Source organism: Typopeltis vanoorti, chromosome 9, assembly GCF_054136105.1.
Source record: "Typopeltis vanoorti isolate ZY-2024b chromosome 9, IOZ_Tvanoo_1.0, whole genome shotgun sequence".
NCBI classification, from domain to species: domain Eukaryota; kingdom Metazoa; phylum Arthropoda; class Arachnida; order Uropygi; family Thelyphonidae; genus Typopeltis; species Typopeltis vanoorti.
In genome coordinates, this window is record NC_143557.1 from 124916436 (window position 1) to 124933918 (window position 17483).

The window sequence follows — 17483 nt, forward strand, 5'->3', positions numbered from 1 at the left end:
ATGAAGGTCTTAAATAGCTAACTTCTACACCACCTGGAGACCCACCAACTAATCAGTGACCAGCAATATGGATTCTGCCACTCTTGATCCACAGCCAATTTTCTAGCCCTCACTACCCACCTCCAGACTAATGCCATGGAAAAATTTGGAGAAGCTCACATGGTCACTCTACATCTGAAAAACACTTGAATGGGTTTGGCACATGGGCTTACTTAGCATACTGCCATTCTGTGTTCTGCCTTATACCCTGTGTGACTGGTTACCAAATTTCTCACTCACTCACTGGTCGCTCACTACAAGTCATGGGTGGATGGATTCCTCTTCTGAGTTTCCAATCAATGCAGGAGTACCTCAAGGTTCTGTACTTTTACCCATACTCTTTCTCTTGTATATAAATGACCTACTCTCAAAGTCTTCAAATCCTATCCACAGTATTGTAGAATGTCCTGAACTCTGATCTCCTAGCTATATCTCAGTGGGGCAAGGACAACCTTGGACTTCAATGCCATCAAAACTGTCCTATCTGATCTCTTGCAAGAAACAGCTCATATCATTCCCCTGACCTTTCAGTAATAACCTGATATCCAATCACGATCAGATTTCCCTTCTCAGACTGACCTACACCTCCAACATTTCCGAGCACAAACACATATGAACCATAGCTTCTGCAGCTTCCAAAAAAGTGTGTATATTTCCATTTAAGATGCTACTTCTCACCTTTATAATCGCTAACTCTATACATATCCCAAATCCATCATATTGCCCACCTATTTGGAGTGGTGCGCCAAATTCCTCTCCAAGATCGCTCAATGCTATTGAAAAAAAAGAGCAATCTGGTTAATTAATGATCCCTTTCTCACATATCCACTTCAATCCATCTACCATGCTCTGCTGAATTGGCTATTATCATTTGTCTCCACTTTCCTTCAAAATCATTTTAGTCTAGCTTGAAACTTACTGAACCAATATCTCTGCATCCTCTTTCATTCCATTTTTATCTGTTCTGTGGAACAGTCTCTCCCACTCTACCTTCTCCAAAAAACGCACTTTCAGCTTTTCAAAATAAAATAAAAAATTAAATTAAAAAAAAAAATTTAAACAGATTCCTCCTTTCTTCTTGTCCACACACGACACTGATATATATATGTCTGGCAACCTTTCATGGGTGGATCAGATATTAAAAAATAAATAAATCAGTATCTCAGAAGTACTGATTAAAGGTATTTGAAAAAATTGGTAAAGGTAAAATCCAGGAATAGGTGGATAGGAATATGATACTCTGTAGTGGGTAGCATGGCTCTGTTAAAGATAGATCTGCATTAGCAATTCATTCAGATTTCATAATAAAGTGACTGTAGAAATGGATTAAGGAAATGACTAGACCATGATACTACTGGACTTAGAAAAGGCTTTTGACAGAATATTGCATGAAAAACTATTACATAAGTTGGAGTAAATGGGAATGGATATGAAGTGGATCACATGGATGAGAGATAGCCGAAAGACACACAAGAGAGTAGTATATGGCAGAGTGAAATCTAGCAGAATAGGTGACTAGTGGAATGTTTCGGGGCTCTGTTCTAGGGACATTGCTCTTTAATTTGTATATTAATGATACAGGAAATGATTTAAGGAAGAATATTCAGATGTTTGTTGATAATGCAAAAGAGGGGAGGACAATAGTTGATAAAAGTAATATAGATATCCTGTGGATGATTTAAATAAATTGCATTGTAGGCAAAAGATAATGGTTGTTTTTATGGTTAGAAAATGAAAGGTTCTGCACTTTGAGATGAAGAGATTACATTCTGCAATGGGTAGGGCAACCTCACCAAAAGTTAAACCATTAGTGAGACTTGGCTAATAGCAGATGACATAGTTACAGGGCTAGAATGTGATGAATTTAGCATTTTCAGGGAGGATAGAGTAGACAGGACAGAGGATGGGGTACTGAGTGATGGAGACAGAGAGTTGTAGAGTAGGTGTCCTCCCTCAATGAGTCTTGGACTCCCTGGAGGTGTCAAATAATAATATAAAATTGGTTGCTGCTATAAGCCAGGGGATGCCAGGAGACATGAATTAGCAGATTATTACAGTAAGTGCAAGTAAAGCAGTCAAGCACAAGGGAACTTCAAAGACATGGACTGGAAGGAGGAAAGATCATACAGGAAGGAAATGGAATTTATACACTTACAGAGATAATTACTCGAAGCAGAATGTAATAAAGGGGACTTAGGGTATGAGCATGTTGGACCATGATACAGGGTCAGAAGACCTGTCTATAACTAAGGTCCAACACTCTCATATTGTTCATGCTTAACTCATGAACAGTACCTTGAAAAAAAGCATCCACTTTGCTCTTAGACAGCAATGTGGGTGATTTCTCCATCGATTAAATACCTGGTATATCTCACCTATGACGAGTCTCTGACTCCATGGAGGTCAGATATTAATAATATCATAGCTTTTGAGAAATCAGTCAGCTCTTCTATTTTCAAAATCGTGGCTCCGACCAGATGGGCATCCACAATAAGCCCTTTATCAAACTATGAAAGATACTTTGTTTTTCCCATTGTGATCAACACTACTGATGATTACTGACCAGGAGCATTCTTAAATAGTTGCCTAGAACATGAGATGACACCTGTGACAAAGTATTTTGCACACATACTGCGTAAGTGATGTTTATGTACATCTGCATAAAGTTTCTAATTCAGTGGCTGGTATGTATACTTTAAACTAATTGATGGTCACTTCCAATTTCAAATCCTCTCTTGTGCACACTTGTATCCTGAACCAACACGAAGATATCACTATCCACATTGACATAAGCAATGCTGATTTAATTAATTCTTGTGTTTTATAAAGTGAACTTGTGCACATTTTTATGTTAGAACATGGTGTAGTAATGGCTAGTATATATCCTGAGCAGAAATACAGCAGATACTTCCCATTATTATTATTTTATGTTGAGCCCATACATGACAGGTTGGTTGATGGTATAAGGTTATAATTTGTCTAAGGTTATATGGATAGTGGGTTGGGAAAGGAGGAACTTGTTTACATTTGATTTAAAAGACTGTATATTGTGTTCCTTGTATTCCTATATATGGCGGTCAACTGAAGTACGTCATTGATATGTAGAAGGAAGAGGGTTGGTGAGAGGATAAGGAACCATCCACCATCACACAAAGTATGCATCCAGACAGAAAACTAGCAATCTAACTACAGAAGTCTGAGACAAACCAAACGATGGTAGTTTGCTTAGTGCCTTTGTGCCAGACCCGGTCAAAAGCTTTGGAGATATCAAGTGCAACCACTTGAGATTCGCCAAACTTCTCCATTGCATTTGTCCAGAGATGGGTGACAGGTGAGCAGATCTCCTGTTGATCGGCAGTGACAGAATCCATAGTGGCAGTTGTTTATTAGGTGGATGCCTTCAAGGTAGTCTAGGAATTGGGAATTGATGATTTTCTTCCATTACTTTAGACAGGACTGAGGTGAGCAAGACAGGGCAGTAGTTGGACAGCAATAACTTGTCATCCTTCTTGGGAATAGATTGAATATCAGGTATATCAGTTGCTTTAATATCATTTTTGTTCAGCTGTTCATTAGAACTTTCTAGACCCCCTTCCCCTCATATTTGTCTTAAAGTGAAAATCTGATCCTGACAACCTCGTTTGGCCTTGGAGAAGCCAGCTTATCATTCTCCAAGCTTCTACTCCACAATTTTTCTTATCTGTTTTTCAAGAATACTTGCATAAATCTTACCAGGAATGCTAAGTAGATAAATTCCTCTGTAATTCTCACATTCAGCTTTATTCCCCCCCCCCCTTTTTTTAATAAATGAGTACTGTGAGTGCTCTACTCCAATCATCGGGAATTCAACAATCTATGACTAGGCCTTCTGAATTATGCGGTATAGCTATATTTTAGCATTTCTGGTTGAATACCATCAATTCAAGCTGTCATTCCACATTTCAGGTTTGTGATAGCTTTTTCTATTTCAAGTATAGAAATATATTCCAGATGGCATCCTTGTTGAGTGTTTTCTACCACCATGCTATCACTGCTTGTTTCATTTATCAATCTTTCAAATTGATTACTACTCCATTCATCAAGAATATTACTACTATTATTATCTGAGACCTTCAGGGAGTAAAGGACTCGTCAAGGGAGGCAAAAAAATCATGCAAACTGTCATACCTATCTTAAATTCATTCACACTATTTCTTTTGTTAACTAGTGCCTGTAATCCACATACTTGCAAACTGTTCTCATAACCTAAATCCAATAATCTGGATATATAATCATGGTACTCTTCTTTGCACTCTTTCCACAGCTTCTTTATCCCCCTTGGAACCCAGGAGACCAAATCTGCACATAATAATTGTTGTATTAAGGCATTATAAAGAGGCAAAATGACTTCCTTGTTTTTACATGTCAAGGTTCACTTCAACATCACAATCATACTTTGAGTTGTATTTGAAACTTCTGTTATGTGACCTTTGAACTTCAAATTCCTATCCACCATTACACCAAGATCCCTAAGCCTAATCAACTTCTTGTAGCATAATCCCTAACATATGACACTGGAAATCTCATCACATGCCAGCCAGGCTGGCTGAGTGGTTAGCGTATCCGCTCTCCAGCCAAAAGGCTGTGGGTTCGAATCCTGCCATGGGCATGGATGTTTGTGATTGTCTTGGGAAATATTAGTGAGGGTTGGCGGTAGATGGCATTGGCGTAGTTGTGGTCAGTTGGTGGATTGAGTGGCAGAGACAGAGCTGTAGAGCAGTCACCCTCCTTCGATGAGTCTTTGGACTCCCTGGAGGTGTCTAATAGTAATAATAATAATAAAAAGTGCATAACTTTACACTTACTAACATTCAACTGACAGCATTTTGTTTCCCAAATTTCCAGCTTATTCAAATCATTTTGTAAGTGCTGAATATCAGTAGTATCCCTCATTGTCCTGCCTATCTTCGCATCATTGGCAAACAACAATGGCCCAAGGATTTAACACTGAGATACACCACTGTCACCTTAAATCTGGCAGATTCACACCCACCATATACCACTTTTTGATATCTGTCTGTCAACCACCCACTGATCTAAATCAAGAGTTTATATTCCAATCAGAGGTGTAGCTAGGGGGTGTGGAGGGGGTGGTCTGCTCCAGGCGGCACTTTGAACCTTTTTGAACTTTTGCAGTTATTCTAAAATACAGTCTCGAGAACTCATTTCCAAATATTATAATACTACTGCGAATTTTCTTCACAATTGCTGTAACTGTTGCTAGTTATGAGAGGAGTTTTTCTAAATAAAATTGATTAAGAATTACCTACATTACTATGAAATAGACTTTGCCAATGTCATCGACGATGTTGCTACAGAAAAGCAAGAAAAATAATATTTTAGAATGTTGAAATTACAGTTTTACTTCAAAAATAAATATAGTGTTTTAATTTATTTCCCTATACATCGTTTTAACTTTTTGTAGTATTTTTGGTGTCTATTGAGAGGGGCGGCAAACTCAGGGACCACCTTAGGCGGCAAAATCTCTAGCTACACCACTGATTCCAATCCCATATTCTCCAGTTTATATAACAACCTTTTAAGTGGTATCTTATCAAATGTCTTAGCCAAATCCAACGTTATCATAATGTATCCATTTCCTTTATCCAACTCGGCAGTAATATTGTTATAAAATATGAGCAAATTGCTAAAACATGACCTTCCTTTAGTAAAGCCATGCTGCTCCTTGCAGAGTATAGCTTGTTTGACTACCCATCTCTGTATACAAGTTCTTACCACCTTCTCTAAAATCTTCACCGCCACACCAGAGATACTGATAGGTAGTTAGAAACATTAGTTTTTGCATCACCCTTGTACAATGGGACTATTATATATTCATTCCATTCCTATGATATCATTCCTGAGTTGAAACTCAAGTTATACAAACATGTGAAAGGCCTAACCAATTCGGCTGAACATTCCTTTAGCAAATGTGCAGATATTTCATGTGTCTATTAACAAATTCTTATCCAGATTATGCAACAGCTCTTCAACCTCATTTTCATGCACCTCTAACTCTTCATTCAATGTAGCAGTAGCGCTATTCACCATTTACATACACCTGGTTGATATACCTTAGCAAGTGAGCACTCATTAATTCAACAATCTCATTAGCTTCTGACACTATCTGCATTCAATAAAGTTATTATTCCACATTTATTCTTTCTTTTGCTTGTGGCCAAACAATAAAATTCTTTTGGATTTTATTTCCGCACAATACTCATTACTTTTCTGACCTAAGCTTTATATGTTTCATAATTCCTCTCACTCTTATTCTCATGATATTCTTTTCACATTATCTTATATGCAATCTATTTGACCTTGTTTTAGAACTTTCTCTTTTCCCTCCCCAGACATACTCAAAAGGTGTGAATCCAATGCACACTTTTCCACTCCTTTGCCAGATACATAACTATGTTTGAAGCCATTCATATTTTTATCATGTCTCCATACCATAGCTGAACTTTCACACATATTTTTCTCATATGATCTAATTTTCCTGACTTTCTGCATTAGGTCTCATACCAATTAGAAAATTTTCCAGGCTCCTGATGCCAAATGAAATCAAGTGCAGGCCATCCCTTTTATACAAGTCTTCTCTGCCATCAAACACACTGAACACATCTAAAAACTCACATCCATTTCTTCTACATGGCTTGCGCATGGAATCATTTGCTATCATTGCCCTCCTTCTTAACTCAGTAGCCAGGAAAACTGAAGCTATCTTTATCTTCAGTTTTCAAGTCCTCTTTATCATCTTTAATTCTTTTTACAGTGCTGTTTCCTCCATTTCTGAGCTTTTTTCAATAGCCTCCAAATATCTGATTGAGGATCGAGTGTTGGAGATGGAGAGTTGTACAGCAACTGCCCTCCTTCGATGAGTCTGGGAGTCCCTGGAGGTGTCAATGCTGATGGTGAGTCCCTTCAGGAAGGGTATTCGAATAGACTTTTAACTTGGACAAAAGAGTGGGATTGTAGTTTTAATATCAACAAGTGCAAGGTGTTGTATTTTGGAGGGCAGAAATATAAGGCTGTGTACTATATCGATGGTGCCGTACTGCAGGAAGCAGATGAGATTAGAGATTTGGGAGTGATGGTTAATAGTAGACTGAAGTTTAGAGGGCATATTGCTGGGATTGCAAAGACTGCACACAGCAGTGCCATTATGATAAGAACTACTGTTCTTATCATAATGCATTATTGCCAGGGCTGCACATCATAGTGTTGCAATGATAAGAAGTACTCTAACATGCAAGGATAAAGAAGTGGTTGTGTCACTGTATAAGGCACTGGTCAGACCACACTTGGACTATTGTGCTCAGATCTGGTCACCTGGTTTTCAATGTGATGTGGAGACATTGGAGAGGATCCAGAGGCAAGTGACTAAGACAATATCAGGACTTTGGAATGCTGGATGGAGAGAGGTTGAAGAGATGTGGATTGCAGAGTTTGGTGGATAGGAGGAAAAGAGGTGACATGATAAAGACGTTTGATTAATAGATATGATTCATCATATCTATTAATCATAAAGATAGAGATGATTAATCCAGAGGGGATTATAAAAAGAGTAGAAAGTGAGAGGAGAAGAACCAGAGGTCATTCCTGGAAGTTATGGGAAGTTATGTAAAAGTGTGGTGAAGAAGGGTGTGAGGAGTAGATGTTTTACATGGAGAATTGTCAGTGAATGGAATGCATTACTAGAATGTGTTGTTAATGCAAGGAGTGTTAAATTCTTATATGATAAATATGTTGACAGTTGAATAAACCTCCCATGATGAGTCTGTCGACTCCATTAAGGGTGTAATAATATTTTACCGCCTTGCTGATATTTATTTTCTATGTTCTTACCAAAGTCTTTCCATGACTTTTGTTTAGCTGATTTTACAACACTTTGCTTTCTTAGACTTTTCTCTGTATTCCCTAAGAGCACAAGCTGACTTACTTGAAAGGAACTTTTGATATGCTCACTTCTTTTCCTTCACTCCCTCTTTAACTTCCTGCGTCCACCAGGGAGTTCTGATTTTTCTATCCTTGCAGATTAGTTCACCACATGCCTCTCTGGCTGAATCAATCAAAGTCATCTTTGGGGTTTCCCAATGTACCTCCAAGGTATGGTTCTTGTTTTCAACTCTTTGTTTTTCTTGAATAATGTTTGTATATTTGAGCTTACAGTTCGCATCTGATAACTGTTCAACTGTTATTCATTTTGAACTTTCTCACACATTCTTCTTTTTAATATGACAACACCAAATGGTAATCATTTCCTATTTCAAATTCTCTGTATGCTTCTTGTGTTGTGAACCAGTGGGAAAACCTCACTGTCAACAATAACACAGTCAATGAGACTTTTCTTATTCCTTGCATCTTCTCTCCATGTGAATTTATGCACATTTTTATGTTGGAACATGGCATTGGTAATTAACTAGTCCATGTCCTGAGCAGAAATCTAGCAGGTATTTACGATTGTCATTCACTTTGCTCTTTCACCAAAGTCAAAGGATCAAAGCAAAACATTCTTATCTTCTTCTTCTTCTGCAGCTTCTCCCACTTAAGTGGGGTCACTGTTTGTTATGAGTCTCCTCCACACCTTCCTGTCTTGGGCTGTCACCACATCCAAGTTCTTCATCTTCAAGTCCTCTTCTACCAGCTCCCTCCAACTCTTCTTTGGCCGCCCACGCTTCCACCTTCCTTGCACATCCATCTGCATGACCCTTCTTCCCACATATTCGTCCTCCCTCCTCATCACATGACCAAACCATCTCAACCTTGCCTCCTGTATTTTCGCTCCTAAGTTCGTAACTTTCACTGTTCCCCTGACATAGTCATTTCTCAGATGATCCTTTCTGGTCACACCGCACATCCACCTAAGCATTCTCATCTCTGCTACTTCCATCCTGCTCATGTTATTTTTCCTCAGGGCCACAGTTTCTATAGCATATGTCATAGCTGGCCTCACTACTGTCCTATAAATTTTGCCTTTCAGATTGATCGGCACCCTCTTATCGCATAACACTCCAGCCATCTCCCTCCAGTTCCTCCAACCTGCTTGTATCCTGCATCCCACTTCCTTCTCAGCTCCTCCATCTTCTTCCACTGTTGAACCTAAGTATCTAAAGTCTCTCACCTTCCTGATGACATTTCCTTCCAGCTCCAGATCTGTCTCCTGGCCACCGCCCACTGCACAACACATATACTCTGTCTTACTTCTGCTCAGTCTCATACCTCTCTCCTCCAGTACTTTTCTCCATCTTTCCAGTTTAGTTCCCGCTTCTTCTCTTGAATCTACACACAACAAGATGTCATCTGCATACAACATTGTCCAAGGTGCATCTTCTCTCACCTCCTCTGTTACCACCTCCATCACAATATTAAACAGAAACAGACTTAATGCTGACCAAAACATTCTTATATATCTGGCAATTATTTCCTGCTCTGCTGTTTAGATCTCCAACAAGGACCAACTTTTCATTTTTTGTTGTGTAAGCTGCCTTCTCTAATACCTTGAAAAATTCCTCCACTTCCTCCTTAGTGGAACCTTCTATGAACCATAAGCACAAATAAGTCTAATTGTCCCCATTCTGATATTAGCCCACATCACTCTACTTGATATTGCCTGAGATTCAAGATTATTCTCATATTTAGTGTTTATTATTATAGTTACTCCTTTTGGCTGCGCCATTGTTATATAATGTTGTTTCCTGTTCTTTTTTATTTGTTATGATCTAAGATGTCATTATTTAGATAGGGGACATTTCTTTTTGATTCCTCTTTATATGTCCTATCGATACTCAAACTACCTATCAATTCTGTGGCCATCACTTAGATTGCACCCATGTGCGAATTCGATAAACAAAGAAACTGCCCCTGGATTGAGCCAATTCCTTTATTTGAAAATCTGGAGCTGTGTCCTCGTTGGGTCCTGGAAAATTTCTTTATTAATGCTGCATCATCCAGAACCCTTGGATTAGAAAAAGCTTCTTAATCAAGGAGTGAACTCTCAGAGTGATACATGGTTATACAATCTATATAATAACAGTTACCAAGTTAACTAAATCCCTTATTTTAAATTCTCATTGCAGTCATGGTCTTTCCCAATTAGCTAGTTCCGCTCAGGTTCCACTTGATGAGTGGTGCATTGGATTCATTCATCAGGCAATTTGTTAGGTGAAAGAAAAAGGGTTTATTCAGCAAACTATCACAATACAAATTTACGAGACTTGTCATATAACTAAAGAAAATCTTTCTTCTAAGTTAACAGACTTAACTACACATAACTTCAGTATTTTCTAGTTGAATTCTACCAGGAGACAATATTAATCATGAATCAATTCACTGATCTCTAACAATCGGATCTACAATTTCTCTCAATGCTTAACTTAACTTAACCACACTTATATGTGGTGTTAATTTGTATGTAGTATGTTATAGCTTAGTAACATACTACATACAAATTAACACCACACTATATCAGAATTCACTCTCAGAGATAAAACATTCTGGTATCAGGCTAAGCTCTCAAGTCCTGTTTCATATCTTATATAGGTCCCACTAATGAATAATTTTGCACATTATTACACACATAGTTCTTTTATACACACAAAGGAAACTAAAAGATTCACACGTTACCAGGACCTTTGGACTTTATCGGGTCTATCTCTCGATCCTTACAATTCTTTCTACAGCTCATTCCTTCTTCCTCTTCACAGTTGTTCTTTCGATGGGCCAGCCTGGAACTCACAATCATGAATTATACTCTCCGATGTAGACGAGAACAGCTCTGCTTAAGTTGGTCCATGTGGTCTGGCATGACGATCAGCTTGTGTTGATTCTCTCGCTTTACTGACGAAATGCCCGCACTTGGCTCGCTACTCAGCCGTGTAACTGCATCTAGACATCGTTCTGCTGACCGCTCTAAAGTATTCATCTCAGGGAATTACTCGAGCTTGGCCCCTCGAGTGACCTGAGCCCAAGTTGAGAGAAAAGAAAAAAACCTACGAGAGTGCAAGCTAGCGGCATCAAGCATTTTATATCATACCTTGAGCGGCGCTCCTACAGTGTCATACCTTTCAGCTCGGCACTACTCCTTTGCATGCAGTTCCTGTCCTTCTCCTCGTGTCTCCCAGGAAACTCCTGCCTGGAACTTACTCTGTGCATATGTGACTGCCGTGGGGCATGTTATTAATCCGAATGTCTCGTTTGCGAACTTTGAACTCACTTTTACATACTAACATAATTCTCATCAAATTTTCTTCCATTGTTAAATTTACAAGAACAGGTAATATTTTCTTACATAGAATAGTCCAATATAAAAAGCGTTTATTTAAAATTTTTCAAGCAATTAATACCTCTACTTATATACAAGTATTTCTCTCAGTGTTTTGATGCTTGTAAAATCCTGAATGAGATATTTCACAAAGAAATCTCTTCATTCAAGATTTAACACCTGATTGTTATTACCTGAATATAGCATATTGTGTTTGTTGCTTAGAAAGATCTCACTTGATATTGTCTTCTTTGTTAAGATTACGATTCTACTTTATATATATATATATATAATATAATATAATAATATATATATATATTCTTGACCCATCACACATAAACAACAATTTAAGCTACAGTTTGCTTGACGCCCACAGCACAGTGATCGAGTTCAGGCACTCTTGAATCAGTTGCCACTCACAACTCATGCCAGTCCTGCGATGTGGACACCAGTTCAAATATGACTGTAGCTATTCCTATTTTGTTAATTTGAGAAGTCCATGCTATTTACCTTGTTATTTTTCCAGTTTTTTGTTATTATTTACACACCTGAAGAAGTCGGCGTTCCGACAAAACAAGTCATGTTATATTAAAGTTTTCTTACCTTTCTCAGTGTTCTTAGTCAGTATAATTATTAATTTTTAAAATGTCTACAAGCCGAGTCAATACTAGTCACAATATATATGTATATATATATATATATTTTTTTTTTCCCTCCAGCAGAGCTTCATATTCTTTCCCTGAGAAATTGTTTTTCTTTGGTTTTGCATGTGTAAGTACATTGACTACATCCAGTCTGATGTCATTGGCAATATGGATGGGAAGGCTGAAGATACCTTGTTCTACTTGGATCATGATTTCTTCTACAGGAATTTTCTTAGTTGAGGGTGCGTAATTCCTTCCAGCTTCTAAAGAATGACAGATTTATAATGATGTTTTTTGAGGGTCTTGAGGCTTGAAAGCTGAGTTTTTTAATAGACCGTTATACTTCTTGATGTGCCGACATCTTATTTTCTGAAACTCTTTGCCTGCTGAAGTGCTTGAGACATCTGATATGGTCATCCAAAGGTTGCCATTCAAGCAGGGTGGTGAGCTCCTCTTCTAGCACATGAATAGCTTCATTTATGTTGGCAAAGAGAATACAAGTGGTGCCAGTTTGTTTCCATAAAAGAGCAAAGTTAATGTGCCTGTATATTTGGTGAATTAAACTGGTGTTTTAATGCAGCAGTTTGGGAAGAAAAATTATCCCAGCAGCGTTTTAAAAAGGCTAGTATGTTCAGTTGTCCTGATAACTTCCACTTCAACTTACTATAGTGACAGGTCTTGTGTGCTATGGAATCTCCATGAATTATGGTAGAAAGGCTTTGTATTGACTAATCATAGCTAATATTTTTGAGAAAAATACCTCAACTTTCAAAATTTGCATTATTAACATCTGGATTAAAAAAAATTCCTTAAAAATAATAATTATAACAGAATTTTCATTTCACATACATACCTTGAAGTCTTGTAGAGAATGAAGGCGTAGTAATACAGAACGACAAACAATGCTGTAAGCCACAGCCACAAAAATTAAGAATGCAGGTGAATTGGAAAATATATGATCCCACAACTGCAACCAGTGCTCCTTTATAAATAATTCAGAAAATGCTGTGTGCAGGAGGGGCCATGCATAATCCTAAAGGAAGACATATGTGCATGTATGTATATATATGTGTTGAGGAACATTGACTCAATTATTTTGATACATTTGTATAAAGAGAATTTAATGACTGAAACCAAGAATAATTGTAAGGTTTAATGGTATAACACACTACTAGTTATTTAAATGTTCATGATTAAGGATGATTTCTATGGACCCCACAATTTTTCTTTCAAACTTATCATGGCAACGAAAGATGTTTTTGGATCTATCCCAGCAGACTGAATGACCTGGTGTCCACTGAATTACATATAGAGGAGCATAAGAGAGACATCTCTTACAAAAGAACATGCGCCAGTGCCTTCTCTAGTCATGTTCTTTTCTCGAACAATCCTGATGATGAACACCAGGGTCATTCAGTCTGCTGAAATAGATCCAAAAACATCTTTTGTTGCCATGATGAGTTTGAAAGAAAAATCGTGGAGTCCAGAGAAATCATCCTTAATCATGAACATTTAAATAACAATTTCAGCTACAACTTTCCAGATAGCCACTCTGCTGTTGTTCAGTACTGGCGTTCACGAGAGACTGCAAGCATGCATGCACTCACCAAACAATGCCACGATTGAAAGAACAACTTAAATGTAACTACAACGTTTTTTCATGTTAATTATGTACTGCAATTTTTTCCTGTGTTTCTCAGTTTTTTTAAACTTCAGTGTTTTTATTGCTGTTTCCTATTTTTAAAAGACACCTGAAGAAGGCTGTCAAAAGCCGAAACTAGCAGTGTGTTATACCATTAAAACCTTACAATTATTCTCGGTTTCAGTCATTAAATTCTCTTTATACAAATGTGTATATATATATATGTGTGTGTGTGTGTGTGTGTGTATACAGAAGATATATATATTTAGAATAAATTTTAATTACCAATTAAGCTGAGAAACACAAAACAAAAGAAAACTATTCTATTTATTGTTAAAAAAAATAGTACACCTAGTTTTATTATACTCTTGGGGACTTCATCCAATGCACAAAAACAGCAGAAGAGATACAAAAGACAAACAATAAATATTAGAAATATAGAAGCTGTGTGTTTAGGAAACAGCAATAAACTTCCAGATAGCCACTCTGCTGTTGTTCAGTACTGGCGTTCATGAGAGACTGCAAGCATGCATGCACTCACCAAACAATGCCACGATTGAAAGAACAACTTAAATGTAACTACAACGTTTTTTCATGTTAATTATGTACTGCAATTTTTTCCTGTGTTTCTCAGTTTTTTTAAACTTCAGTGTTTTTATTGCTGTTTCCTATTTTTAAAAGACACCTGAAGAAGGCTGTCAAAAGCCGAAACTAGCAGTGTGTTATACCATTAAAACCTTACAATTATTCTCGGTTTCAGTCATTAAATTCTCTTTATACAAATGTGTATATATATATGTGTGTGTGTGTGTGTATACAGAAGATATATATATTTAGAATAAATTTTAATTACCAATTAAGCTGAGAAACACAAAACAAAAGAAAACTATTCTATTTATTGTTAAAAAAAATAGTACACCTAGTTTTATTATACTCTTGGGGACTTCATCCAATGCACAAAAACAGCAGAAGAGATACAAAAGACAAACAATAAATATTAGAAATATAGAAGCTGTCATTACATTAAAAAAGGAATGCTGTTATCTGGAACTATTCTGCACCTACTGGTACTGCTGAATGTGTGCATGGTGGTCTCATGTTCGCCATAGTTGAATTACAAATGAATGACAAGCTGATAAGATTTAACCAGAATTACATGCAGATGAACAGGGTTGGATATTTGTTGAAATTATTTTCACTTGGTTATAAATTAAATTAGAGATGCAAGGAAATTATATTCTTGCATCTCTATTTATCCAAGTATAAGCATACAAAGTTTGCACATGGCATATCATCCCAACTAGGCTACTTTTATATAGAGGCTAACTAATGACTTCACATTAATTGCCTTAGTGTCCCATAATGCAAAGTGCACATCATCCCTTACTTCCCCATTTATGGAAAGATAAGAGAATATGAGACCTCAATGATGGTCAGAACCAGTCTGGATAATGACACTTCCTATAATGCATAGCTTTATACACACAGGAAAGGATGTGTGCTTTTCATTATGAGATACTAAGGCAACTATGAAGTCATTAGCTCTATATATAAGTAGTCCAGTGGTGAATGTAAAGACAAACTTTGCTTGCCTACATTTGGATAAAGGATTAATCAAGAATATACTTTCTTTGCATCTTTAATTTAAAGGTTGAGTAATATTTCCATGGATTTTAGTATCATTCTCCATCCTACCAATCTCATCATAACACTGGTATTAAGAGTATAAGATCTCTAATATGCCTCAGATACACATTATCATAGGTGTTTAGTTGTCATTAGGACCTGCAAATTTAGTATATGACTGAACAGAGCTGAACCCCCCCCCCCCCCCCAGTACTCTCATATGCAATTTGTCTAACATGTTCCTCTACATGCTTTTCTATGGTTTGTTGGTTTGTTTGTTTGCCTGTGATATGGGACATTGCAGTCACATAGGCACTTCAGACAGCTGTGTTTTGGCTTAACTGGATGAAGCAACAACTCTTTGATGAGAGGTATGAATGTCGTTCTTATTTTGTTTCTTGAGAATTTTTGCTACATGGTTTAATGGAGCTGATGGATGAAACAGAAATATGAAATCTTTTATTTTGCTATTATCAATTTCACAGTTGCAATTTCATAATTTCTGCATAGTTGTAGATGGATCAAGTCTGGTCATCCCCTCTCCCAATAGCCATTCTTCTGAAATGTGTGAAAAGAAATTTCCATTCTCTGGTTATTTCTTCCTACGATCATTAATGAAAGTGCAGGGTCCAGCACCTAATGTTGATCTAATCACAAAATAGCTTTTGGAGATGATAATGATGAGACATCATTTAGATATCTACAAATGTGTGTTGGTTTTTTTGTATACTGAATCTACAATTTGTCAGAAGAATGAGAAAGTTTGATATCTAAAAAGAGAAGTGCTGATTTCTAATCCCACTGTGAATCTGATTTTTGGATATTGGCTTCAGATGATTTAAGAATCCTGTAGTGTGTACTGGCCATTACTCAATATCAAGAAAACATCATTAATGTATCTTTTCCATAGTCTTGGTCTTAACAGGTAAGTGTTCACAGCACATTCATCAATTGTTTCAAATATACATATTTGCTAGCAAAAGAGATAGCGGGTTCCCATTACCAGGCCTGAGTTTTGTTTGTTGATAGTTCTGGTTTAAAGTGATGTGTCTTGTTCTTCGAGGTTGCTAAGCACATGGAATTTTTAGTGAAGAAACAGTTTATGTGGAACTACAAAGATCGTGATTATGATTAATTAGGAGGCAGCTCTTGAAGTAATGGAAATGTAATAAGATGCTACAAAGAAAGAATGTCAATAGTGCATGAACGTGATTAGGGATTGTTTGCAGGAAGCAACATTAGAATGCAAACCCAGAGTCAAGAGAATAAACCAAGTGGAAATTAAAAGGATGAACAGCAATATAAAGAAGGAATTACAAAAAGGTGATACTCATTAACAAAACAAAGCTCAACAGTATAGTAAGGAGAGATAATTCAGATTATGATACAAAATTAGCTCAGCAGATGAAACAAAATCCTAGAGAATTTTTTTTTTTTTTTTGCTATTGCTGATGTGACAAAAAATTGACGTGAGAATTGAATTTGGCAAACTGGACCAGCATATCTGAAAAATATCGACATGAATACAGCAGCAATACTGGACAGCATGTCAGCCTGTCTATTATGAGAATGTGCAAGAGAACTGGCAGTGCATCTAAAGAAACTGTTTCATCTTATCAGATGATAAGGTTCCACAGAAGTGGAAAGATAGTAAGACAGCTCTAATTCATATAGGTGGGTCCAAGACAGAAATAGCAAATTATAGACCAATACTATCTCAGGAGTAGTGTTTATGGTTCTGAAAATGGTAGTTAAAAAGGGAGAATACAAGAATGGGTAGAAAGGACTAAGAAACTCTATGTTGGGCAGCACAGCTTTGTAAAAGGCAGGGTCCTTCTATCTAAGAGTGATAGTGGAATTGGATAAGGAAAATGGTTAATGCCATGATACTGCTGGACTTTGCAAACATCTAACAGAATATTGTATAGAAAACTATTACTTAAGTTGCAGCATAAATGGGGATAGATATGAAGCTGATATGGGGGAGGGGGGGGAGACAGATTCCAGAGAGTACTATATGGACGAGGAGAATGAAAGTGACTAGCCTCAAGGCTCTGTACTGGCCACTACCATTTAATTTGTATATTAATAATTAATAGTAATTGGGAATGATTAAAAAAAAGGGGGGAGAATAATCAGTTCTCTGTCAATTATGTAAAACTGACAATAGTTAATAAAAGTGATGTAGACATCCTGCAAGATGATTTAAATAAATTAGCAGTGCCAAAAG

The 17483-nt window shown here is 37.0% G+C and overlaps 1 protein-coding gene across 4 annotated transcripts in view; it reads right to left on the reverse strand.

Moving 5' to 3' along the window:
- Positions 1-17483, reverse strand: part of LOC150103503 (TBC1 domain family member 31) — a 449146-nt gene that overhangs the window by 138882 nt on the left and 292781 nt on the right. For all 4 annotated transcript variants that reach the window (XM_090398075.1, XM_090398077.1, XM_090398074.1 and 1 more), the window contains one exon: positions 12839-13018. In XM_090398075.1, coding sequence (XP_090254201.1) covers positions 12839-13018 — 180 coding nt within the window. The remainder of the gene's footprint in view (positions 1-12838; positions 13019-17483) is intronic.